This window comes from Saccopteryx bilineata, chromosome 7, assembly GCF_036850765.1.
Source record: "Saccopteryx bilineata isolate mSacBil1 chromosome 7, mSacBil1_pri_phased_curated, whole genome shotgun sequence".
Classification (NCBI taxonomy): Eukaryota; Metazoa; Chordata; class Mammalia; order Chiroptera; family Emballonuridae; genus Saccopteryx; species Saccopteryx bilineata.
The window spans coordinates 47,431,016-47,458,401 of record NC_089496.1 but is presented as its reverse complement, the minus strand read 5'-3'; the positions used below and the strand labels follow the sequence as shown (position 1 = coordinate 47,458,401).

The window sequence follows — 27,386 nt, the reverse complement described above, 5'->3', positions numbered from 1 at the left end:
CTGTCCGGGTGTGGGCGGCAGTCGGGCAGCTGTGCTGCACTTGACCTCTGAGGAGGGGTGGTCTCAGTTCCGCGGCTGTCCCCACAGCCCCCTCCACGTGGAGCAGCACTGAGAGCCCTCCTGACTCTGGACAAATGCACGCGGCTCACCCAATGGTCAGCACGGCCCGTCAGCCAGCGCTGCTTTCCTTTCCGGAAGGTGGGAAACATGGAGGCACACACGTGCTTCCTCGCTGGCTTTTCTGGGCACTGCGGAGAAGCCTCGGGAAAAGCAGGTGATGGGGGAAGGGGCACTGACTCACCGAGCGGGGTCAGCTCCGCCGTCTCCTTCAAACAGGAGTTTCTGTAGGACACCGCCTTGGACGGCCGCCAGGACCCCACAGGGACCACCCTGCGCGGAAGGGCTCGCGTTAGTGCCAATGAGACGTCTCCTCCAGGCCAGCCTCTGCCCACGTGCCAGCACCACGCCGCTCACAGGAAGGGTCGCGCCCACCTTTTGCTCTGGCCGCCACATAGGGAGCTCCTAAACTTGGTGATAACCAGTAACTTGGGGCTGGCCCGCACTGGACAGCCCAGGTTATATTCACAGGGTTTACCAACCTGGGGTACACCCCACCCTATCCACGATGGGCCCGCAGAAAGACCCTGGGGAAACTTAGAAGCCACCTGCCTTGTTCTGCACAATGCCATATTTTAACGAGGCTGCGTCATTAAACGAAAAACTCTGAAGTTTCCATTCCTCATTGAAACAGCAAAAGCTGGAACCAAACAGAATGGTCTTTATGTCCTGTCAAAAGAAAAGAGTGTTTCATTGCTTGTTTTAAATGTAAACAATATACTGCTCATGGGCGGTTCCCTCAGGAGCTGGTGTTGAATTCCAGCAGGGCTGTCCATTCTCCGGAAGGGCAAGCTATTTTCTCTTTATTTTGCAAACTCATCCTTCTCATATTGGAAGAAAGATAAGATCAACCCTAAGGGTCTTACCTCTGGAACATCTGTAAACCAAGCCAGCCTGTGCTGACTCAGGCCAAAACCTTTTTAGGTTCCTTAGAAGAAACTTGAAACGAAAAAATTTAGTTTTAAAAGGGAACTTGGAAGGCTTGACTGCACATTATAATCACCTACTAAACTCAACAAGCCCGATGCTCAGGCCACATGCCGGGCCAACTAAGTCGAAAGCCTGGGCTTCAGACACCGGTATCCGTATTTTTCAATTAGCAATAATAGCGCCTCGGACAAACCTCATTGGCTATGATACCGCTACTGTGCAAAGCTCAGTATGTATCTGTATTTTTAAAAGCTCCCAGGTGATCCAGTGTGCAGTCAAGTTTGAGAACTGGTGCCCTAGGACAGGCTTAGCAAACCCACAGGCCAAGTCTGGCCCCCACTTGTTTTATAAATAAAGTTTTATTGAAACACAGTAATGGCCATTTGTTTACATATTGTCTATATTTGCTTTTAGGTTGCAATGGCAGAGTTAAATGGTTGGAACAGAGAGCCAAAAATATACTCTCTGGCCCTTTAGAGAAAAAGTCTGTCAGCACCTGCTCCAGCATAACCCTTACCACATGTAAGACTCTCCTCTACAACATCACCTAAGAATGGCCCCCCGAGACCTTGGCTTGAACACTCCAACCACCCAGGGGACGAGTTCCCACCGCCTCCCAAAGCAGCACCTCCATTTTATCACAGCTGTCCTCTCTAAACTTCTGGCTGACATTGAGCTCACAGTTTCTCTCCCATCAGCCCAGGCCCCGCCCCTCCAGAGCCCCAGAAAGTACCACCCCTCCCCACTGACTGGCCCTTGGATAGGAGGCAGAGTCTCTGGTCAATGCCCATTCCCCGTGCCGGCTACCTCCTCTCTGCCTGCCATGATTTTACATCCAGGGGTCTCTGAAGATGCCAACATGTGGGTCTGATGCCACCTCTCCAGACCTCTTCTCTGGGTTAGATCCTTTTATTAGGTACAAGAAAAATCTCTGTGACAGAGCATTTGTCTACATGGCATCAAACGTGGCTGGCGGCACAGGAGAGAGGGATGGATGAGTTCCTCTGTCAGGGCTTGGTTTCTGGCACCAACTATAGTCACCCAGCTATCTGAACTGGAACCAAGAGCCTAGAACCTAAAGGGACTTGAGTTTCCTGGCTAAAGCCCGTGTCTGTCCTCTTAATCACAGAAAGCCAGCTCCTAGCTAGGCACAGCGTAGTCACCGGGTCACAGGGTCATGAGCCAGGAAACCGGGCTCTACCTGCCGTGGTGCCGTGAGCCCTGGGTCCCCCTTTTCTCTGTGTGGGCTTCGGGTTTTCAGGCCACTTCTGGAGATGCTACTGCTGGGTGGTCTCCACAGGCCTCTAAGGACCCACTTCAGAGAACCACAGCCCTGTGCCTACAGATAGCTGGGGCACTTCCTCCCAGATGCGGGGCCAGTCACACACATTTGACCTTTTGTTGCTTCGAAAAAAGGAAGGAAAAGGGAGGGGAGGGCAGGAACCACCTCTACAGAAACCTATGACTTCTGATCTGCGTGCTGAGTAAATACTTGGTAAGTAGGAAGAGAAGGGGGTCAGCCGTGTCCCCAGGAGTTTTACTCTTTCCTTCTGGATCCTGGCTGAAAAGCCAGTGACTGGCAGCAGGAGCAGAATGCACCCCACTGGCCAAGGGGAGGGGTGAAGCCACCTGGCAGCTGAGATGGTGAGGAATCCCAGACCCCCTGTAGAGGAGGCTGTCAGGCCAGGAACCGGCCCCCTTGGGCCCCTGAGCAGGCCGCCTTGTAGGGGACCACTGGTGTGAACCCAGAGGATTCTACATGCCCTGAAGATTGGCTACACGCCCGTCCCTCCTCACTGCCAGCCAGCCTGAGCCAGGCGCCAGTGCAGGAGCTGGGCCAGCCCGCTGAGGACGTTTGTCCCATCACCGTCCGCACTCCGGAGGCCCGCGCAGGTGAGGAGCAGCTACGCGGGAGGAACAGGATCCTGCAATGTTTGAACGGAGGAGGTTGAGACCTTCCGTCTAGGAGAAGGGTTGGGGGCCTCGGAACTAGGCCCCCGTTTCTCTGACTCCCAGATCTGTTTTTTTCTCTACGTCCCACCCAAATTGCCATTTCACAATGACCGAGAGGTTGTACAGAGCTGGATGGTGTCAGAAGAATGAAGATCGCCTCCTCCACACCAATTCAAATCAAACAGTCTTCAGTTCACACCCATTCAGATCAAGAAGTACCCACTCGCACTGCTAAGCTGACACCTACCTTTGCCACTGAGAAGTCGATTGGCTTCGACACTACTTGCAGCTTGGGCACTGACGGGGCTGGAGGGAGAATGACTTCTTCCAACGCTGGTTCATCCTCCACGTCCTCTGAAAGAGAACCTTGGCAGTGTGAGCTCTGTGTTATAGCTCATGGACAACAGAATGTGCAGTCACTAACGCTGAGGGCGTGGGTGAGTTCTGAGATGCTCTGAAGGAAAGGCAGGCTCCTCCACCCCTACCCCACCCCGGGGGGTGCCCAGGCCCCCTTCAGAAGGAGCAAAGGCAAAGCGAGACAGCTTTTGCTCCTTGTCCAAACCCCACGCTGGCCCATGCCACAAGGCTGCGGGCAGTGGCAGGGGGGACGCGGCTACTGGTCCCCGGGAAGTCCTGCTGTGGGCATGCAGTGAAGGAAGTGCCCGGGCCCAGGCCATCCAGTCCGCCCAGAAAAGCCTCCCTCAGGCTCATTTGTCACAAAAGGTGAGCCCGAGGCACAAATCTGCCCCCTGAGGACAAACATGAAGAGGGCAGAATTAGCACAGGAAATGCCACCCTGCCTGATAAAATAATAACGGATTATCACCCCTGTGGCATTCGTTTACTAACCACTGGTGTTTTATCACCTAAGCCCCATAACAGCCCCCTGAGAAAGTAATTATCACATACACCCCATTTACGATGAGGAAACTGAGGCTTAGAGAAGGTGAGTAACCCGCCCAAAGTTACCCAGATGGAAAGTGGCAGAGACGGGGTAAAAACGCAGGCCAACTCCTCATCTATCTGCCTTCCTGCCAGCCAGCTGCCCCTGGACCTCCACCCAGAAGGGACATCAGGTCACATTCCAAACACAGTCTCCTTACAGCGGGGGCGCCTGAGGCCCAGGCAGGGCCCCACGTGAGCCTTGGCAGGACCAGCCTGTGCCTCCCTGTGGCGAGACTCCCTCCCCCCCTCCCCCCACTACCGCGGTATTGACCAGAACACGCAGGTGAAGGACCCAGGTGGAAACTACCCAGGGCGATTACGCGGGCAGAGCTGAGCACACTGGTCTCCAGAGAGCCTGTGGAACCTCCTATATTTTCCCCCATTTTCCCAAGATTAAATGATCATTGAAAAAGCACGGCATGATGTATAGATATCAACATTCTTTCCCATAATTCTGCGCATCTCATGGGATCAGAGACGCGTCACTGCCCCTGCCCCTGCCCCACATCTCCTGGAGATGGTACCCAAAGGCCACCATCCCCAGGACACATGTCACATCTTATTGTATAACCTCCTTGTCTGCCCTGGGGAGAACCAGGCACAGCATGAGGCCAATGCCTACAGGCTCAGTTCATCAAAAAAGAGACAGATCCCACCTTTAGTTTAAAAACAAAAAAAAATGTTTTAATAAGTCTGGGATTTAAATAAGAACCTGAATTTAAATGAGAACCTTTCACAGTGAAGGTCTCTGAAAAAGCCACCCTGTGACCGCGGCCTCACGAAAAAAATACCCTGAAAGAAAGACCAGATGTTCAGCCAGCAACATGCAAAGGGTTAAACACATGGCCGTGGGTAGAGAAAGCGAAAAAGCAATGAGATTTACATGCATTACAAATGCATGCACACAGAATAACAACTACACATTTTACAAGGACAGGCACAAGCAAGGAGATGTCTACTAAAGGCATGAGAATGGTTGCGTACGGAGCAGAGGGTCCTGGGAGTTTGGGGGCTGGGTCAAGGAGAAAAAGGAAGGGAGGGGGAGGAGGGAAGAGAGTGATGGAGGGAGGGACGGAGGACAGGCTTTGGAATGATTGATACTGGAAATTTTTGCTGGAGGAATAGAAATAATTCCACCATAGACCCCCCCTCCCCCAGAGGACCAAAACAGAGGGAGAGAGTAATCTGAGTGATTCCACAGGCCTCAAGGGCTCCTTGCAACGTCTCAGGCCAGACTGTTTCCTGGAGGAACAGAAGGGGGAATTTTTAAGCCTACTTGGAGGCTTATGTTTAGTCTGAGGTTGTCCAGGAGGGAGCCAGGGTGGACACGTGCTCTGTTTGGACCCCGTGAAGTGAGGCTGAGGACGGAGGTGGGGAGCCCAGGGGAAGCAGAGCGAGCGAGGCCCCCGGCGGAGGCAGCCTGCCTCGGAGGACGCTGGCCCCTGTTCAGGGAGCTGGTTCAGGACCACAGAGCAGGCCTCGGGCCCAGATGTGGCGGGACCAGCGTGCAAGGGAAAAGAAAGCGCTGCCGAAGAGCGTGTTGGCCAAGCAGACAAAACCGTCTGCAAATGCCGGTGGTTTGAGAATGCTATTTTTAAGGCCTATAAATATCTGGTTGTAAAGAAGCAAAAGATTTTGTTCTCCACCCCATTTTATTTACCCCTTGGAAGAAAACATATGTAGATTGGAATAAATAATAGAGGCCCTATCGATTCCTTTCCCGGGTGCCTACTCAGTATTCCTTACTGACTATCAGGTATCTGAAATACCCGACCCTCCCCACCAGGGACCCCCAGCACAGCCCCCCTCCAGGTTTAGGTAACAGACTCCACCTCCCCACCACTGGGCCTCTCCCACACACCAGCCCCAGGTCATCCCGCCTCTGGGCGTCTGGGACCTTGCCCCGCCCTTTCTCTCTCCCCTGTCCCGGGAGCGTGTCATGGCCTTCCCGATGGCTCATCAATCCCCTTTCCTCACTGGGGATTACGCGGGACAGAGAGGGGCGATGATTAAAACATCACCCCTACCTTCAAGGAGATCCCTGCCTAGAGGAGGAGACAGAGCCCCACACAGATAACGTAAGTGCTCGAACAGAGAAAGGTGCAAAGGATTTAAGAGCAGAGGGGACGAGGCAGGTAATTCTTCCTCAAAAGGCCAGGAAAGCACACCGTGAGAGATCAAATTTGAGCAGGGTCTTGAAATATCCATAGCATTCCCCCCCCCCATATAGAAAAGAGGACCGATCACCTCTTTTCTGGACTATTCCAAGAGCTCCTTCACCAAGAGTCTCCCAATGTCTGGGCTCTTCCTCCTAAAATCCATCCCCTGCACACATCTGGAGCTGGCCCCAAACTCAGCCCTGGACGCGCTACCCACCAGCACAGACTCCTCCTTCCTGGCCGACGATTGCAGCCGAGCTCCTCAGCGCAGCCCTCAGGAAGACCGTCCAGCCAGCGCCTTCCTTCCCAGCCCCCTCCTCCCATCCCCGGCCCCCACCACTTCCTCTCCAGGCAGGTCACCTCAAGCCAATCTCTCCCTCACACCAGGCCTTGGCCCACCGGGCTCATTGCACATCTCTGCTTGGTGAGACTTTGCCCATCAAAGCCCCGTTTAAATCCCACAGCACTGTGGAAACTTCTAGAACCTATCACAGAACTCGGTTACGTCCCTCGTGGCAGCGAGGCACTAACAGGGGCCATGTGCCTTCTGCGCTGCTATGGGAGGACATCTCTCTTCCTTTGTCCCCCCCCCCCCGGCCCCGCCCTCTAAGAAGACAGGCGCTCCAGCGACCTCCAGCTTCCAGAAGCCCCGGCAGGTGGCTGACAACCGTCTGCTGAACTGAACCAAGATGAGCCGGGACGGGCGGGGGACACTGTTCCTCTAACCGAGTTTCACCCCTTGCTTCTTCTGTCCCTGCACCAAAACCCCTCTCCCTTCCTCCTGGTGCCTGGGCCCCACGGTCTTTTATCTCTTTCTCCTTTTCAAAGTCCTAGGCTGCTCCCCTGGCCAGGAGGGCTCCCCTCCCTCTGGAAATCACAGACACACTTCAAACGGCCGGGCTCTGAGAGACTGGCTGCAAGCCTTCCTTCCAACAGGAGCCCACTGGGCTCTGAAGGCCGGGAATGGCCTCGCTGTACGTCCAAGCAGGCAAGGCTCCCAGTGGAAAATCTTAGAGGGAGGCTCTTTACAGAAAGGCCTCAGACGCCGGCGTTTCCTGGCTCCAAGCTCCCCCCGCGCAGCCCCTCCCTGGAAGGTCCAGGGACCCCCACCCGCCAGTTCTGTGATTCAGACTCCTGGCCGGCTGCCTCTGAAGTGAGCGGGGAGGGGTGACCAGCCCCCCCTTCCCCCACTCAGGGCTGCCCTGCCTCCACTGCATCAAAGCGAACCATGAGATGGCAGGGCGTGTCGTTTATTTTTAAGGGGCACACCGCCATCTTCCCTCAGTTTGAAAGGGAGTGCTTAAAAGGAGAGGAGAGTGTGTGAACAGCTCTCACTGCCCAGGGAGGCCGACAGGTAGGGCGCTGGCTTTGGAAGAAGAGCAAAGGCAGAAGGCACGCGGGCCCCACCCAGCCCTCCCGCCGGCTGACCTCTGGCCCCGTCCACTCTGCCCTGCCTCAGCCAAGCCTGCAAGCACTCTGGGCTTCGGGGGGCACAGGGTTACAGAAAGAGGGGGGAAAGCGTGCTTTGAACCCAAAGCGTGCGTGAGGAGCTAGAGGCCCACACACGTGCAAACGCGGCGCGCCGTGCACTGAAGGTTCGTGCACTGCACACGGCGCTGTGTGCATTTCACACCCAATCATACGTTGATGGGTTGTTAGAAGAACGGCTTCCCCGGGCACAGCTGCACTAACGTTCTGATGAGGACGGTCCCCTGGAGATCTCTGCAGGCTCTGACTGGCCCCCGAGAGAGCTCCGAAGGCGGGGAGGCTCCTGTGGCCCCAGGGAGGGTCCAGAAGCACCCAGACTCCTGGTGAGGATTTCTCCAGGAGGGAAAGACATCAACCACGAAGAGAGAAGCCCGCTCTGCTCACGGGCCGGCCCCTCCTTCCTGAGGTGGGGGGAGGGGAGAAGGGAGTCCCCGCCACCCACCACCTCCTGGAGGCAGCAAATGAAGAGTCCCGGGCCCCGTGAGGACCAGCACAGAGGCAGCGGTCACACCTACCCAGCTGCAGGGCTCCCAGCTCATCGGCCTTGCTGGACACTGGCAACTGATGTTTCCTAGCAAAAGAAAGAAAATGTCAGTGTACCAGAGAAGGACGGAGAGACGCAAACGGCGGAGGAGAGTGAAGGAGGCCCGAGGGGGTCCGAGAGGCGGGTGCCGCCAGCCCTGGCCCTGCCACCCGCGGGTGCCTCGCTCTGGCCACTCTCCCTCTCCAGGACGCAGGTTCCATACTGATGGGGCAGATCGTCCCCAAAGTGCCTTCCGGTGCTTTATTCTCACAGACACAAACTCACACGTGCGTGCACACACACACACCACACAATGTAGTTTGATACTTGCCAAGAACCTAATGCAAGTTAATTTGCTGATGTCACTATGATACTGCTGGGAAACACACACACACACACACACACACACACACACACACACACGTTCTTATAACCATTGGATGGATTATTTTCATCTCACCTCTGTTTTCTGTGTTTCCTTTCCCCCAGCCTTCCTGTAAAGCTATCAGCAGCCATTTAAAATGCACCGAAGGAGAACCCGTCCTGAATCCTTCCCTGACCTGAAAAGCTGTCCTGTGCTCCTGACTTGTAAACTCAGGGGCATGCATGAGGAACTTGCCTAAAACAATCCACCTGCATTTTACTCTCTTTAGGGTTTTTCCCCCTTTCCATCATGCATCCATCAGAACTAAAGCAAAATCATTTTCTAAAAAGAATGTATTAAAAATAACAATATGACATCACTCACTGAAAACCCTTTTACTATGTTAAAAATGACAGCTCTTTTGATGGTAGCATTGAAATATATTTTCCTCCAACATCCTTGCAGGGTAAGATATGATTGAAGTAACAATTGTAATCTTGCCGTGGTAGGTTCTATTGAATTGGCTTCCTCCTGAAGATGTATGAAGGGGCGTGAGGGGGAGGTGGCCGAGGACGTGCAGTACCGAGCGCGAGCACAGGCTGCCCCGTGGCCTCCGGGTTCCCTACGCTGGGCAGGAACACGGAGCTCTGCCCTCCCTCCCAGCCGGCCCACTCCTCCCCCCCCCCGGCCTCCCCCACCCATCAAGCCATTCTCCTCCATTCAGAAGCCCCACATTCCTGTGCCCCTAGCTACCAGGATTCTGCAAACGTCCCTGTCCCTCTGGGGAACGGTGACAGGAGGATCCCGGAACAGGTGCTGAGGCACTGACGGGCAGCGGTGGCTCTGAAAGGGGGCGGGTCAACCCAGAGGCTGTGTCAGAGCCACCCCTCCCCAGCCCCCAGCACTCATATCAGAGGTCCCCACCTGCCACCCCCTGGGACCCCCGCCCGCTCTGCCACGTAAGGCTGAGGACCTGAGCCCCACCTCTGTCTGACCCCCTGTCACTGTTTCATCCGGAGACTCAGACAAGGTGCTCTTCTGCTGCGCGTCAGTGTCCCTGTCTGAAAAGTGGTGACCGAGGCACAGCTGTCAGATGGGCTCTAACATCCACCTTGAACCATTCCGAGCAGAGGACAGCAGGAGCTGTTCCGAACATCTGAGGAACATCCGGGGTGATAGTGGCCCTCCTGTATGCATCTCTGTTCTCCGCCTCTTCGTCTCCTACCCAGATCATTGCAACAGCCTCCTGACTGGCTTCCGGGTCCCCCGCCAGCGGAACATCCCACCCCGGGCCAGCCCCCCACATCTTCACCTGGGTGTCAAGGTCTCTTTCTAGAAAGAAAAACCTGGCCTTCCTGCTGCCAGGCTGGCCTTCTTCAAAGGTTCCCCACCCTCCTCCTCATCAATAATCATGTTCATAAAAATGACATCAATATAACAGCAGATACTGTTATCCGACTCCTTTGACTCTTCCAGGCAGTGCGCTGACCGTTTCACAAGCAGCAAAAGTCCTCTCTTTCTCAGAACAGTCTATAAAGCAATCACTGCTCTGAGTTGCAGATGGTTCCAGTAATTTTCCCAGAACTACACAGCAAGTAAGTGGCAGCACAGGAATCTGAGCCCAGACAATGGCTCCGAAGCCCCCCGCATACACTGCTTCCTCACAAAGTAAGACCCAGGCCCATCAGGCTGCCCTGTGGGCCATTTACGACCCAGCCACGCAGCATCCCAGCTGACCCCTCTGCACCTGCACACGCCACCTGCTTCCATGCTGATCTTCTCCGCCCACGCCTCTCTACCTTCTCATAAGCTGTTCACTTCTCCTAGAAGAGCCTTTGTCAAACCAACCCACGGGTGTCCTCTATAGCCCAACTGGGATGTCACCTCCTTCTGAACTCCAAAGCATGAATTCATTTATTTCTCCACCCACGTACCCAGCACGCACGTGGCAGTTATCTGGCAGGTCTGTCTGCCTGCCCAAAGGAGACCCAGCCTTGGAAAATGAACAGGCATAAATTGCAATATGGTGTGGTGGGTAGGCTGGATAATGGCCTCCAGTGAAATCCACGCCCTAGAACCTGAGAATGGTAACCTCTGTGGTAAAAAGGACTTTGCAAATGGGATTAACTTCAGGATCTTGAGATGGAGGAGAGTACCCTGGCTTACCCAGGTGAGAGCAATGTGAACAGAAGCGTCCTTATGAGAGGGAAGCAGAAGAGAAGAGCTGATGTGGTCACGAAAGCAGAGGTTGGAGTGATGCACCACAGAGGTAGGGGAAGGGGCCACAAGCCAAGGACTGTGGGCAGCCATTAGTAGCTAAACAAGGCAAGGAAACAGATTTTCTCCCAGAGCCTCCAGAAAGAACAAGCCCGCCAACACCTTGACTATCACCCTACGAAACGGATTTCAGACTTCAGCCCTCCAGAACAATGAGATAATAAATTGATGTTGTTTTAAGCTGCAAATTTTTTCGTAATTCACTATGTGAGCCACAGGAAACACAATATAAGAGAAATAACCAAGAGGAACAGAAGATTGCAGGATCCTCCCAGTAGCTTCTGTGTCCCCCGTGCCCAGCTCCTGGGCAATGCTCCTAAATCAAGTGATCCTCACGAAAGATCCTGGTGACTCACACCAGGTCACACAAGTTAGAAGTGCCAGGACCAGGGTTCCAATCTGGGCTGCTGGCTCCAAATGCTCTATTTTCTTCCTTCTTCTACTTTACGCTTCCTTCCTTGCCCAGACTCTCCATGGCTCCCTGTGGACCATGGGACAAAGTAAACCTCCCAAGAGGCGCCCCGGCTCCTGAGGGAAAGCCATGAGGCACGAGGGTGGCCATGAGTTGTGCTGAGAGGGTGGAGGTGATGTTCCCGCTGTACGGTACATACAGCTGGGCCACCCCCGGTCATGGGACTTCCACCCAGAGCGCCATCCATCAGCCCCCAGCGCCCAGCTCCGACGCCTGTGCCGTTTCCCATAGATCTCATCACCAGAGGAGACTTCAAGCGTGCTCACCCGCAGGGAATGTGCCTTTTGTTCCTTTTATGTGTCCCTTTGTGGCATGAGTGTTACAAGTTTAAAAGGTCAGTTTAAAAGCATGTTCTTGCCTTTGAATGAAAATTCTTATGAAAAACAATGACAAAAAGATAAATCAAGGATTCAAAATGCTTTTTCAAAATTTGATTGTGCAGATAACCCAGAGACATGTGCCTACACGTGCACCTAATAAATCCATGGGAGCCAGGCCACAGACAGCCAGCTCGCCTGCTGTGTCTGGGACCCCCACCCCCCATTCAAGCGCCTCTCTGTGCCCCCAAGGGAGAGGCAAGGGCCAGAGCACGGCAGGTGTTCAGAGCTCCCTGGAGTCAGGACTTGATCCCTGGGTCACTGAATCTTGGCTGGGTAGGAAGAGCCCCTTGGAAGCCTGAGTTCTTGTCCCTGCTCCCCCCACTCCATGTGACTTTGGGCAAGTCACTTACCCTCTGTGGGTATCTGTTGCCTCACCTGTGCCTTGGGGGAAGCCTGAGCATGCCCACTTGCTGTGGGTACAGGGGCTCTGAGGGGATGTGCCCAGACCGTGCCATTCTTGAAGATGCTCTACTGCTTATGTATCCCAAAACTCAGACTATTTCACCAGATCTTAACATAGAAACAGAGACAAGGAGAGGCTCTTTCTGTATGTTTGGTACTGGCTACTTGGCTAAACTGTCCCATGAGAATAAAGATATTGCTCACTTACTATACGTTCTATTGAATGAGAACTCAGAACCCAGTGTGAATGGTGAGCCCAAGAATCCAGAACGTAAGAAATTAAGGTAAGACTTCCCAAGCCAGTGACACCCTGGCCTAGCAACAGAAGCAATGTGACATTACCTGGAGGGCACGTCCACAAGGAGGGTCGTGCACGAGTCCCAGGTCGGGGAGAGGAGAGAGGCTTTTCTGAAGTCCCACCGAAAACAGGCTCAAAACAGAAAGCTATTGTAGTAGATGTCTCAGAAAGTGACACCCCAGCAGGCAAAGCCAGCTACAACAAGTAGGGCTTCCAAGAACTCGAGATAGCAGAACAACAATCTAAGAGACTTGTGGTTTGAGATATTAAAGAAAGTTCTTTAAAAAGAAATAAAAATTATAAGAAAGGAAAAAGACTATGATTTTTAAAAAAAACAGGCAGCTATGAAAATTAAATATAGTCATAAAAATAAAAAATACTTATGGGCTTATAATGATGGTGATGGATAGTAACATGTTTAATATATGTATCTTTAAAAATCTTTGAGTCTACTTCTAGAGGAGGAAAAGAGGGAGGGATAGGTAATAGAAAGCTCTTCTCTATACAACACCATCAACTAATAAATTAAAAAGAAGGATAGTCTGACCAGGCAGTGACGCTGTGGATAGAGCGTCGGACTGGGACAAGGAGGACCCAGGTTCGAGACCCCGAGGTCGCCAACTTGAGTGCGGGTTCATCTGGCTTGAGCAAAAAAAAAAAAAAGCTCACCATCTTGGACCCAAGGTTGCTGGCTCGAACAAGGGGTTACTCGGTCTGCTGAAGGCCCACGGTCAAGGCACATATGAGAAAGCAATCAATGAACAACTAAGGTGTCACAACAAAAAACTGATGATTGATGCTTCTCATCTCTCTCTGTTCCTGTCTGTCTATCTCTATCTATCCCTCTCTCTGACTCTCTCTCTGACCCTGTTAAAAAAAAAGGATAAAAATTAGAAAATCACCATTTTATAAACTCTTTTTTTTCTTCTTTTCTAAGTGAGAGGAGGGGAGATAGAGAGACAGACTCCTGCATGTGCCCCGACTGGGATCCACCTGGCAGCCCCCCCACCCCACCTCACCCTCGTCTGGGGCGGATGCTCTGCTCATCTGGGGCCATGCTTTCACCTGAGCTATTTTTAGCACCTGAGGCAGAGGCTCCACACAACCATTCTCAGCGCCCAGCTGCTGTGCTTGAATCAATCGAGCTATGGCTGTAGGAAGAGAAGAGAGACAGAGACAGATAGAGAGAGAAGGGGGAGGGAGAGGGGTAGAAAAGCAGATGGTCACTTCTTCTATGTGCCCTGACCAGGAATCAAACGCAGGACATCCACACGCCGGGCCAACGCTCTACACTGAACCAATCAGCCAGGGCAAATCCTTGCATTCTTTGAAGGGCTAGAGAGATTGATTAAACTTAAATCCTAATTTAGTTATGATAAAAAATTTAAGGGTAACCACTGAACACTAAATACATATTGTATAACTTCTAAAACCGAAAGCAGAAAAAGAAAAAATACACATCAGTTAACTCATGAGAAAATGCCACTGTGGAAAACAGTTTGGTAGCTCCTCGAAAAGTTAATCACAGGGTTACCATACGACCCTGCAATTCCACTCCTAGAAGTATACCCAAGAGAATTCAGAACAGACCCAAGTTCGCAGCAGCAGTACCCTCACTAGCCACAGGTGGAGACAACGCCAATGCCCACCAATGGCCGAGTGGATAAACACAATGTTATATACTCATACAACGGAATGTTATTCTGCCATAAAAAAGACGAAAGTGCTGACTCATGCTTACACATAATGAACCTTGAAAACATGCTAAATAAGACACTAGAGACAAAGGTCACATATTATACCATTTCATTTACGTGAAATGTCGTAGATGGTGGTTGTTGGGGCCGGGGGGAGTGGGAGGAATGTGCAGAAACTGCTCAGTAGGAAGAGACTAATATAAAGAAAATGTTTTAACAATAGAGGTGGTGATTACACAACATTGGGAATGTACTAAATGCCACTGAATTGCTCACTTTAAAATGGTTAATTTAAAAAAAAGAAAAAAAGAAATAAGAAAAAGTGTGATAACATCAAAGTATAAAATATAACAGGACAAACAGTAATTATAACAAGGCCAACAAATTAACCTTGTCAATGAAAAGAGGCACTGAGATTGATTTTTTAAATTAGCAACATGCTGCTCCACAAGATACAGGACAGGAAAGGTGAAGAGGAAAGGGGCATCACTTGTATGCCAACTGTTTAAAAGCTAATGTAGCTACATACTATCAGATAAAAATAGAGTTTGGGATAAAAAGCATTATTCACAATAAACCTATTTGTTTCAGAATAACAAAGAGAACAGTTCAACAGGAAAATCTGGCCGTCAGGAACCTCTATCAAACAAGGTTAATAGAAGTCCTAACTCCAAAGGTGATGGTGAGAATTAAGCAAGTGAACATACCAAGTCCTGAGACGAGTGCCTGACACACAATAATTGATTGCTACATAACAGCTGAGACGATGATGATGGTGATGGTGACCGCTAACGAGGCTAGGATAAGCTTGATTCCAAAACCTAACACTGATAAACGTAAGTGCAAAGATATAAAATAAAGTAACAGACAACTGCACCAGCTGTGAGTTTGAAGAACACCATGACCAAGTGAGGGTGCAAGAGTATTGTAACATCAAAAAATCGAATAATGTGATTCACACCAACAGGGTAGAGGGGAGAAATGTAAAATCACCTCAATCGATGCAGAAAAAGCATTTTAAAATATAAATACTTGTGTATATTTAAAAAACAAGAACTTGCAAGCTCATGGGAAGAAAAGTGTTTTGCTCTGCTTGGTGCAGGTATTTATTTGAACCCTACAGAACGAACTGACCCAGAAGCACTGGCGGCGTCCCCAGTGGAGGCAGTGGCCAGACGAGGACGTCCATGTCCCACAAGAATCAAAATTACACTGGAGACGCACACACCAGAGGCCAGAAGACAAGTGAGACTGACTGACAAGCCCAGCCCCGGAGTCGGAGGGGCCTGGTGCGGGGTGAGCACTCCGGCTGCTGTCCCGCGTCGAAGAGAACATCCTTCGGAATGAACCAGAGGGTGAGATGCTAATGAGGCAGAGAGCTGCTCATTTCTCTGTGGGCGCATAGGAACTGGACAGACCTGCCGTAGGGCCAGCTCGTGCCAGAGAAGCCTGGCATCATCTAGCAGTAAAGGCTGAGTCTCAACCTCCCTTCGACCAGATTCGTCTTTGGAGGCTGCAAGGACCACATCTATCGATTCTGGGCTTCGATTCCCAGAGCCACCCCATCCCCAGGCACAGCCCCTTCTTGGCCATGTGTGCCCATGGCCAGCTCGGACAGGTGGCTGAGTTGTGGGGCTTTCTGCTGCCCCAATGGTGACCACACGGTCCCCCGCATTGCTCCAAGGCCCTCACTTTAAGACTGGACTTCGGGAGGAGTCAGACTCAGTGAGGCGGAGCCCTGAGGGCAAGCTGATTTAAAAAGAACTTTATGTTTAGGCCCTGGCCGGTTGGCTCAGTGGTAGAGCGTCGGCCTGGCGTGCAGAAGTTCCAGGTTCGATTCCCGGCCAGGGCACACAGGAGAAGCGCCCATCTGCTTCTCCACCCCTCCCCTTCTCCTTCCTCTCTCTCTCTCTCTTCCCCTCCCGCAGCCGAGGCTCCATTGGAGCAAAGATGGCCCGGGCGCTGGGGATGGCTCCTTGGCCTCTGCCCCAGGCGCTAGAGTGGCTCTGGTTGCAACAGAGCGATGCCCCGGAGGGGCAGAGCATCGCCCCCTGGTGGGCAGAGCGTCGCCCCCTGGTGGGCGTGCCAGGTGGATCCCGGTCGGGTGCATGCGGGAGTCTGTCTGACTGTCTCTCCTCGTTTCCAGCTTCAGAAAAAATACAAAAAAAAAAAAAAAAAAAAAAAAGAAAGAAATTTATGTTTAATCGAAATTCTCCAAAGAAGAGCAGGTTGTTTTTTTTCTCTTCACTTCCCTGCTCTCCCTTTCCCTTTGGCTCAGCCAAGCTTCCCCTGCAAAGACCAGGCACAGAAGAATCGTGGAGCATTAGACTCGGAAGGTGCTGAGGAAGTCACCAGGCAGAGCCTTGGTTTTCGGATGAGGAAACTGAGTTCCGCAGAGAGGAAGGAGCGCCCCGTGTCCTCACGTGTCCCGTAGGGTCCGTGTCCTAGCATCGGAAGGGCTCCACCCCCGGGGCGGCCGACCGGCAGGCGTTTTTAAAATTAAGCCCGAGGGAACGTGAGGTCCCATTAAGGCTTGGGTTATCGAGGAGTCATCGTGTGCACGACCATCACAATGTGTAGCGACTTTACCAGATCTGTTTTATACCCCGCGGTTGCCAGCTCTGTTGACCTTCAACACATAAAAAGGATCTTTTTTTTTTTTTTTTCCTCTCTCTTTTCTTTGCTCTTGAGGATGTGGAAAACCTGACTCAAATTGCCTGGTCTGACATTTCCTGTGAGAAAGCGCTCTGTTTAGAATACTGTGAAAGCAATCTGCCTTAACAATTCAACCCAAATAAATTATCTTCCTGAAACTAGTGAAAAACCTTAATTGGGAATTGGGCTGCACACCCAAGTCTCTCTCATCTGGGTCCATGATGACGAAGGTTGGCCAAAAATAGGGATCTCCTGGTGAGGACAGATTTGGGGGGGCGGCGTTGATGGCCCCGCATCCTCCTGGAAAAGTCATCGGCTCAGCCCGTCCAGCGGGAGAGAAGACAGGCTGTACTCCAGCCTCCTGGGCCATTGTTCTTCGGGGTGATGCTTTCTCAGCTTAACTGTCTTTCCGTATGGCCCCTCCCCACGAGCTCTGGCACACGCCCTTGATGAGAAGTGAGCGGAGCCCAAGTAGGATCCCAAACCAAGCCCAACATGACTCCTGCCTTGAGTCAGGCTGGACTCTGGCACATTCCAGGAACAGAGGCACCACACTGGCACTGGGAGGGCGGGAGGGTTCAAGGGCACTCAACTGGCAAAACAACCCCGAACGAGATGCGGCCTGCCCTCTTCTCAGTCTCCCATTCTCCCAACCTGGCACAAGGTCTCCCTTGGCATGCAACTGGTGTCCAATGAGTGCTCCCTCTGGAAGCTGGGCACTCGGGGCTCCCAAGATAACACCGTCCATCTGGAAGAGCTGGCAAGGCTGCCTCAGACCCCCTGGTTAGATCCTGCAGCCCTGGCGGGGTCGGACCTTGTGCCAAGACCCCCTGGGGAGCGGGCAAAGCCAGAAATAAATTTCAGCCTCCAGATTCCCCTCGGTTAATCTTCATCTATCCCATGCTGGATGTCGGTGGCACTGACTGCATTTTCTTAGGACCCAAAATGCATTAGGACAGGCTGGTGACTCTTCCCTTACGGGACATGATCTAGCGAGGGCTGTGTGGCTCTCACAATTCCTATCTGCCCGCCCTTCGCTCAGGCTGCAGGTTCCTGGGGGTAGCTGAGACCAGTTCTGCAGACGCTGCTCAACGGGCAGTGAGAAGGAGGGTAGCGAGGATGTTACACCCTCTCGAGGGAAAAGTGGTCACTGCGGAGTACATCTCTGGAACTCGGCCAGATCCACGGGGTAACTATGCTCTCACCAGAGATACGCGGTTCACGGAGCAGAAAGTGGCGAGCCCACAAGCTCCTTTCTCAGACTCGACCCCCCTCTCTATCCACCAGCACGTAGCTGCCTGGCTCGGCCAAGCCCAGCGTCTGTGAGATGCTGGATGAGCCCAGTGACCAGGGCCAGAGCTGGAGACATGATGTGGTGCCTGGCCCAGGCCGTAGGGCCCTGCCCCAGCCCCAGGTGAACCCCAGACTGCACACCCAGCGGGCGGGATCACTGAGGCTCCCCCTGCACTGCCCTGCCCTCCCCGAGGCTGGGATGAGAACTCAGGATGGAAGGATCACCTCTACCCCTTGGTCCCGTCCCAGGGCGTCTAAAGTCCCACTTGGAGACATAAAAGGGAAGGTTCTAACACGCCGCCTAAAAGACATTACTTCATCGTTGCCACCGGTTTCCATAGTGGCCTGGAGAGCTGTGTGGAGATGTTGACTTGGCTGCTAGGAGGAGCTGCGTTTTGGCACCTATAGTGTCCTCATAAAGGCCCCATCTCCAGGGAAGGAGCTGCCCCAATGGGCGGGGCTGACTTCCTGCGAGTCCCGTCAAACATTAAATCCACTTAGGTTCTGCTTGTTAAATGTGCCATGGGGTGGCTTAAAACAACTTCTAGGATGAAATGTGTCCAGTTTGAACTCATAAATTCATAAGTATTATGAATAAGTATTAATAAAAGAACCATGAGCAGTGAAATGTCACCGTCTGGGTCTCAGGTTAACTTTTCAATTTGAAAATAAAGATATTCGGGTTCATTTACCTTTAGAAAGATGAGGAGGCTTACACTTAAGTCACACTTATATTTGGAGTTCATGCCTTTCCCCAGGTGGCCGTGGGTGAATCTTCACCTTCCCCGGGCTTCTCTTCTCCTTTCCGTAACATTCTAAGGGTTCTAAATGTTCGCTAGTTTTATCCTTACAAATAGTAACTATTTTTCTGGGAGTGATTTTTACTTTACCAAGCACTCGCAAAGCACAACTTTTGCGGGGGGGGGGGGGGGAGCATAGAGACTTTTTAGCCCTATTTTCATAAATGAGGACACCGAGGATCAGAAAACTGGAAACTGTCCAACACAGGCCAGTCTATGACACACTGGTCAATGGCGAAGTGACAAAAACCAGCAACAATATGGGGCTCTTTCACAGGCTGAATTTGTTCATTTGAAATGTTGGACTTTTAGTTCATGATTATATCTATATTTAAATTTTATACAATTGTCTTAATAGTCTTATTTAGCCAGAAAAATAAATAATAACTCGTATAGCATCTGATTTACCATGAAGTGAATGGGACCTGAGTTTCCAAGAAGCCCCCGCAAGGTGTTGGGATAATCTTCCAAAGTATTTTCGTAAAATTGGCAAAAACTAAATACTTTTCTATTCTTTGTCTTAAAGAAGCCACCCAGACTGTTAGTTTCAGGACCCAAAAGTCTATATCTGAACCTGAAGTTGGTCCCCAGGGTTTTTGGTTTTCACTTTTGTTGCTGTTTTGCTGACCTGTGAATTCCCAGCGAGATGACCTCAGGTCTCCGCCACAAAGACCCGATAATTGCCTTGCCCCGGTTTGTATCGGTTTGTATCCGTTTGTATGGGGAAGGGCCCGCAGACAGCCGCCTTCTTCCCCGCGACACTGCCCATCACAGAGAATGAACCTCCAGGAAATTCTGACCTGCTCCAGAAGCACAGAGGACTGATTGTTTTCTGGGCATTTCTTAGAAAAAGGAGAAAGAAACACGCTGCTTGAATCCAAGTTAGCTTTGCAGACTTTGAAAGTGACACCACTCGCACACGAAAAGCAGAAAGCTGTGGAATTTCCATGGGTGAGCCAGCCCCAACTGAGGACAAACACACCCTAGGCTAAAATTAGATGCGTCCCTGAGCCCGCAAGGCGGCCACCCTGTGCCTCTCCTGGCAGCTGTTTCCACTTGAAGTGGGGTGTGACGATCCCGGGGTACCCAACCAGAGTGTGGGTCCCCTCCCTCCCCGTTACTCTGGGGTTACCATGGCGACCTGTACTGAGAGTTCCCGGCTAGTCAGCACAGGTGACTCACGGGTGGGGAGCCGGGCAGGGGGTTCAGTGGAGAGCTGAAACGTGGCTGAGAACAGCCCCTCAACAATGGGGGAGCTGGGCTGGAACTTCCCGGGACCCCCAAAGCCGAGGGGCACAGGGCCCACCCACACAGAACTCGGGGAGCGGGGGGCTTGGAATTTTAGCCCAGGATGAGTGTTCACTCCTTCAGAAGTAACAATGTTTTATGTGAGTGCCTTAAGAGGGGAAAAAACATCAAACCAGCTCAACCCCTTTTCTCCTCAATAGTGAAACTTCTGCGGAAGCAGAATGAAGCCCTTTGGCAAGACTCTGGCTTCCTCGGTTTCTAGGGATCTGAATCCAAATCACACAGGCAGAGACTGCAGCACGGGCCCCCCAGGGCCCCCGGAATCCTCGCTGCGCCAAGCTGCACCCTCACACCACCGTCCCCGTCACCTGTCCCCGGTGGGCCAGGCGGAGGGACTGGCCGGCAGGCTGCAGCCCCTTTGGGGATCGCGTGGGCGGGAAATGGCCCCAGCAAGGCGGCCAACAGGAAGGGCTCTGACCAGAGGTATCTGGAGCTTTTTCCAGAACAAATATAAAAACCATGTGAAGCCGCTGGACCCACATCGGGCAGTCTCCTGTTGGAAATGTCACGTTGAGCCTCACGGTGTGGGTGTAATCAAAGGACCGAGGGTTTCGGGAAAACATGCCGAGGGTCAGGAGAGGGGAGACACGGCCGGCTGGTCCTGCCGGGCTGCGGTGTGTGACTCCGTCCCAGCTGCGTGGGAGGGGAGGACGCGTCTACGAGGGAGGGTGGCACCGTAATGCCCACCGGGATGACCCTGCAACGGGGTGCTCTCCGCACATCTGGAAAATATGCATAAGCTATTGTTTATACACATTTCCTCAGAGGTCAAAGGGCTTCTCTGAGATACCCCATATGCAGCAGGAAAGGGGCCACCATGCCCCACTCACCACCCGTGTTGGGCTGTTCCCTGGGTGTTTCCCTGGCCCTGTGTTTTATATTGTCACCTCACCCGGATTCCAACATTTATAGACACACGATGACCTCGTTACACTTCTTTACGACGCTTACTGAGAGACAAAAAGATAGATCCTGTTGACTATTCATTTTTTCCTGTTTGTTCCAGTTGTTTTTTTGTTTTGAAAAATGAATTCCGGTACACCCTTCCACCCTTCGCTTAGAGGGATACATTGTTGACCTTTTGCCACATTTGCTCCCCCCTCTCTCTCTCTCCAAACACACATCCATATACCCTGTACACACAAACACACACACATACACACACTTTTTTCTTAACCATCTAAAAGCAAGCTGGATGTCACAGTCCATCTCCCCCAAATTCTTCAGCCTGTATCTCCTCAGAATGAGGACGACTTCCTACAAGATGGACGGGGGGCTTATTTGCATGACAGCCCTCTTTAAAACCAGGACCCTTGTTTAAGCTTTCCCAGGTCCCTGCATCTGGTAAGTGTCTCTACATCTGGTAAGTAACTTTTGGATTTGCATTCTTTAAAAAGAAGATATCAGACGTTATGCCTTTATTAAATACTAAATGGGCCAGGATCACCTTTGGGTTTTTATCTAAAATGGGCACCTCTGACTTCTCTTTTCTTATTTTAATGCACTCCGAGGAGTGTGCTGGATTTTAAGGACGCCTGGTTGTCCACATCTAGGCTGGAGAGCGACTTGAGATTTGGTAAGAGGCTGAGAGGGACCGGGGACAGGGAGGCTCTGGGTTGTAGAAGTCTGTGTGGATGCTTTTTCTAGACACCTGTCAGAATGGCCTTATAAGTTCATCTGCCCTCTGTCTGCACATAGCTTCTGGAACACGAATACCCAATGTGTCATTGATCCACAAGGAGGTGAACATGAAATCACGGAGGTGAGTCTAACTAGCGCCTTGCAGAAGGGCCTCCCGTCCTCAGATGGTGGCAGGCTACTTGGTCTCAGTTTCCATCAGCGACTTACTTAGTTTGCTTGAGTTTATTTTTCTCTCATTCAGAAGAAATTCCATACGAAGGGAGAAAGACTGAACCAAGTGACCCTGGGATCAAAGGACACACCACCATCAATAACAGGAATGCTAGTCTCTGCTCACGGAGCTCACGGACTTCCCATTTCTCCTCACTCCTTCACAAGGCCCATGACATCTGGGCCCAGTGCAGAAGCCATGCAAAGCGGGACCACAGCCACGTGGGCCCAGGCAAGGGCAGCTCACTGGGCCAGCCTCCTGTCCTGGCCTGGCCTGGCCTGGCCTGGGGGGAGGGTGGGCAGCTCTAGAAATAGAAAGGTGGAAGTGAACACCTATGCCAACGGCCAGAGGTCTCAGACGGACCCAGCCCCACCTTGGCCTTCAGAGCACAAGGGAGGAAATGGCTTCTGGAAGCCAAATTCAACCCACAGATGCTGGGGCCTCCTACGTGCCGGCCCCGCGGGAGAGACTCGCCCTGAGTCAGAGGAAACGACGCCATGCTCCTTGCTTCACTTGCCTTGGCCGTGGCCCACACCAAGGGTGTAAACACTTCTCTTTGACCGTCATAATCTCCCATACTCTGGCTCTAATCTTACTTCCCTTCCCTTTCTTACAAAAGTTTGATTTAGTCAGGAATACATCCATCCACTTAAGAAAGGAGGTGTCTTGGCTAACTAAATAGTAAGACAGAAAGCTAGTGTTTATTAAAGTAACTATTATAGGTCAAATATTTTATATACATTATTTCATTTATTCTTCAGAAAGGTAGGTATGTCATGCCATTTTTTAGATGGGAGAAACTAAGCCACAAAAAACATTTAAAAAATAAAAAGGACTGTGCCCAAGGTCACCCTGTTAGTAAGGGGCAGATCTGTCCAAGTCTAAATCTCAGGCCCTTTCAACCTCACCAAGCTGAGAGTTCCCAAAACGTCACAGATGCCAAAGTCTCAGAAGACAGTGAAATGCAGCATTTCCCAAAGAGCAGCCCCAATAACTTGAAAAACTTTGCTTAATTGGAATAATTTCCAAATAACTCAGAAAAGTCTGGGGAGCAGAACTGGCTTTTTCAGTGGCAATTTAAAAGGCCCTCTGGAAGCGTGTGACGCCCGGGCCCGTCATTATGAACATCAGTGACCACTATGGCACGGGGCAGAAAGGGCATCTGCTCGCTGGCAGCCCTGTCCCCTCCGGCACCTGACCCGGGCACACGCTTCCTGCTTCCTCGAGTCTCTGTGGACGAGCAGTGCTCCCTCCATGCGGCCAGCCTGGCCCTGGGCTCACCAGCGGGCTGGCATCTGTCCCGTCCTGACAAAAGACCCTGACCTCTACGTCTCCGCCCTCCTAAGCTGCCGTCCTGCCCCCTGGCGTCCCTTCACCTCAGACTTCCTCAAACAACCTGCATCTCCCTGCGCATGTCCGTCCGCACCCCGACCGGTCCTCAGCCCACTGCAGTTGGCCATCTGTCCCCAGGGCTCTACCCAAAGTGCTCTCTCCAAAGCCAGTCCCGTCGCCAGACCTAGTGCGCTTCCCCACCTCCCCCACGGGCCCAGAGGTGCCAACCCCCTCCTTTCTGGAGACCCTCTCTTTCCCCTCATCACCTCCTCCTCCTCCTGCTCTGACCATTCTTTTCTCTTATCGCAACACTCCCACTGCAGGGTTATGACCTTGGTGGCTTTATCGTGCGTCCTTGGCAACATCCACCCTTCCAAGGACTCCAGCTCTCAGCCCCTGTGCCAGCACCTCCCAAACACCCTTGTTCCCCTCTCTCACCCAACACTGCCTGAGTCTGCATTTCTGCCCCACTCCTGTGGGAACAAAGGCTCCACTGGGCCCGTCTAGAAACAGACTCCTCACCCGCTTCCTGACCCAGCCAGGGCCTCCGGCTCCGGGCCTCCTGTCTCTGCTCACTGCGGGCCCAGCCCCGGCCTCCAGGCCCACAGCGCCCTCACACACCAAGGCCCGTGGGCCCTCCTCCTCAGACCCCTGCTCCCAACCTTCTGATGCCATCAGGGTCACGGTCCCCGCCCCTGTCCCAGGTCAGGTTCCTGCCAGTCACCCCGCTCAGTCCTGCAGTGGCCCTGGACTGATCCTCCTGAAGCACAGCTCCAACTGGTTAGAAAAACAAGCCTTACATAACCAAAACTCGAGAGAACCTTCTATTGTTCTCTAAGGCTCTCTGGCCCGGCCCTCAGGGCGCTGTCTTGCCCTTGGGGCGCTTTCCTGCCCTTGGGGCGCTGTCCGGCCCTCCGCTCCTCGCCTCCTGTCCCCACGCATCCCTGTGTTCCAGCCACACCAGCCTGCCCACCTCCGTGCCGTTGTCCGCACTGGCCCCTCGGCTCAGGACCCTTCTACTCCCTGGATTACCAGGCCAACCCCCGAAGTCCCTGCCGATGTCAGCTCCCCACCGTCCTCCTTCCCCAGACAGGGGCCTGAGGCCCCTGGACCAGACTGCCAGCATGAATTCAGACTGGTTGGCCACTCTTTGCCTCAGTTTCCCCACCTATAAAATGGGGGCCAGTAACCCGCCTAGTGTGACTGTCAGGATGACATGAGGTAATACGTCTGAAGCTCCCACCTGCCAATTAGTGAGTTATCAACAAAAGTCAGCGGAGCTGTCGCTGCCACAACCCAGGCCCCGCTCCGCGGCACTCGGCCCCATCCCCTCGTCGCTCGTTGTATTTTCTCACATCCTGGGGAACAGTTGTTTGTGCGGCAGCCTCAGCCTCTCCCGGGCGGGAACCTCACCTTCGCCTCGCTCCTGCCAACGCTATTCAAACAAAGGGGAGGCACTCTGTAAACACTTTGTTGAATGGAATAAAATTAAATAACATGTATTTAGAGTGAGATCAAAAATTGTTTACTCCATCAGGAAAAGGCCCCACTTCTGAGCGACCCATGGCCATGAACCCGGCCCCAGCAGGAAATGGAAGGAATCCCATGGCTTTGGTAACGGCTCGTGGAATGAGCAGAGAAAACAAAGTCGAATTTTCTGGAATGAGGCGCACACATGGAATCCAGCTCTCCCGGAAACCGCGCTGGCAGGTCACCTTAGTGATGTGAAGAACTCCGTCCAAAATGCCCGACAGAACTCGGCATCAAAGGCCATCCTCCCGAGCCGGGCCCCTGCCGACCAAGTCCCGGCAGCGCCTGCCCACGCCCTCGGCCACGCCCACGGCCACTGGCAGGGAGAACCAGCCGGGGGTCACCGGGAAGGTCACTCTGGCGGGGTGGTCAGGACTCAGCAGGGGAAGGGCTTCAGCCCTCTGCCCAGCCCAGAGGCAGACTCGGGGTGGGAACAGGATGCTCATCTTTTCCTTAAAGCGAAGCCCTTCTCCAGTCCTCAGTGGAAACTATGGGCTTAGATTCTAAAGCAGGGGTCCCCAAACTTCTTACACAGGGGGCCAGTTCACTGTCCCTCAGACCATTGGAGGGCTGGACTATAAAAAAAAACTATGAACAAATCCCTATGCACACTGCACATATCTTATTTTAAAGTAAAAAAACAAAACGGGAAAAAATATAATATTTATAATAAAGAACAAGTAAATTTAAATCAACAAACTGACCAGTATTTCAATGGGAACTATGCTCCTCTCACTGACCACCAATGAAAGAGGTGCCCCTTCCGGAAGTGCGGCGGGGGCCGGATAAATGGCCTCAGGAGGCCACATGCAGCCTGCAGGCTGTAGTTTGGGGACCCCTGTTCTAAAAGAACCTAAATGCAGGCCCTGGCCGGTTGGCTCGGCGGTAGAGCGTCGGCCTGGCGTGTGGGGGCCCCGGGTTCGATTCCCGGCCAGGGCACATAGGAGAAGCGCCCATCTGCTTCTCCACCCCCACCCCCTCCTTCCTCTCTGTCTCTCTCTTCCCCTCCCGCAGCCAAGGCTCCATTGGAGCAAAGATGGCCCGGGCGCTGGGGATGGCTCCTTGGCCTCTGCCCCAGGCGCTAGAGTGGCTCTGGTCGCGGCAGAGCGACGCCCCGGAGGGGCAGAGCATCGCCCCCTGGTGGGCAGAGCGTCGCCCCTGGTGGGCGTGCCAGGTGGATCCTGGTCAGGCGCATGCGGAAGTCTGTCTGACTGTCTCCGTTTCCAGCTTCAGAAAAATACCAAAAAAAATAAATAAATAAATAAATAAATAAAAAATAAAAAATAAAACAACCTAAATGCACATTATCCAAAAATGTATGCGAAGGTAGCGGAACCCAGAGCAGGCCCCAGAAAAGAAAAGGGGCTGTGGAACAGTAAGAGAACTGCTTTAGTCTTTAGGAATGAGACCCAGGGACACCAGCAAGTTTATTCCCAGACAAGCTCAAGCTTGGAGGAAGGTGGAGAAGAGATGAGTATGCCCAGGCACAGCCATGAGGCTCTCAGCGGGCCCCCAACTGGGCTACTCCAACGCTGCCCATCTGCCAAGGCCCAGCCCAGGAATACCCCTCCACCTCTCAGGTCCTATGGCACCTCAGCGGGCACCATCCACCCAGCTCTGGGTCAGATGCTATATTTAGGGGACTTTCCCTATTTGCTAAATCACTCATCTACTCTTTTATGTGTTCTTTGAGTGAAGGGAAGACCTCACACTTCGCCCCCTCCTCCCCCAAAGCAAAGCCAATAATTCAGCTCCATCTAGGAAGTTTGGAACAATTCTGAGAAAAATTGAGGAAGGCTGGATCACAAACAACTCACCCCCCTACTCAGGCAGCTGACAGTCCAGCAGGAGAAACAAGGGAGCCTGCCATCTCTCCAGTGTGACAGGGGCTCTGAGAGATATGAGAAGAGACCGTGTCCAGGTACAGGAGCAGAGAGGAGAGTGGGAAAGGCTTCCTAAGGAAGGCAGCCTCAAGACGCCCGAAATACGGAACATCACAGTTCTGATTGGCTGGGTTGGCTGGATGGTGGGTGGGTTGGTTGGTTGGATGGATGAATGGTTGGTTGGATGATTAATTGGCTAAATGAATGTATGAATTAAAAATGAATGAATGAATGCCAACAAGTGAACCTGAAGATCAAGTTTGGATTATTCCAACTCTGTTAAAGAGGATTAGTTTAATTTTCACGACACGGTCCCAAATAGGTCAACATAAATTTCCCTTCTGACTAGTCTCCGCACTAAGTATATTTTGTCATTTGTTCAATGTTTATTGGCAGATCCGGAATATAGCTGGGGGCAGGGGGTAGAAAAGGGAAAAAAAGGAAGAAAGAAAAAAAGAAAGAAAGAAAGAAAGCTCACTCCAGTCCTCAAGGAGTTCATGAAAGTAACCATGAATTACCAAACCATTATGCTGTATTGGAGATTGTCCATGATACTGTGAGTGGCAGAAAAGAAGCTGCCAGACTCTGAGGACCAGACCAGAATTAGGGTGAGACATACATGGTGCCTAGGGGCAAAGTTTAAGGAAGACTCACTCTCGGGTTCATGCAGGCGCCTACACTGCAGCTGGACCACCCTGACTGAGGGCCTCCTTAAGTTCTGCACCCTG

At 52.3% G+C, this 27,386-nt stretch overlaps 1 protein-coding gene and 1 pseudogene across 3 annotated transcripts in view; both read right to left on the bottom strand.

Moving 5' to 3' along the window:
- The window catches only part of MINDY4 (MINDY lysine 48 deubiquitinase 4), a 103,672-nt gene that overhangs the window by 50,712 nt on the left and 25,574 nt on the right, over positions 1 to 27,386 (bottom strand). For all 3 annotated transcript variants that reach the window (XR_010726613.1, XM_066239748.1, XM_066239749.1), the window contains exons 6-9: positions 8,108 to 8,163; positions 3,248 to 3,354; positions 670 to 786; positions 302 to 390 (exon numbers count right to left, since the gene is read on the bottom strand). Coding sequence is in view for 2 of the 3 variants with exons in the window: in XM_066239748.1 (XP_066095845.1) it covers positions 302 to 390; positions 670 to 786; positions 3,248 to 3,354; positions 8,108 to 8,163 (369 nt within the window). In the remaining variant the exon portion in view is untranslated. The remainder of the gene's footprint in view (positions 1 to 301; positions 391 to 669; positions 787 to 3,247; positions 3,355 to 8,107; positions 8,164 to 27,386) is intronic.
- On the bottom strand, positions 1,196 to 1,274 carry LOC136311306 (U4 spliceosomal RNA; annotated as a pseudogene).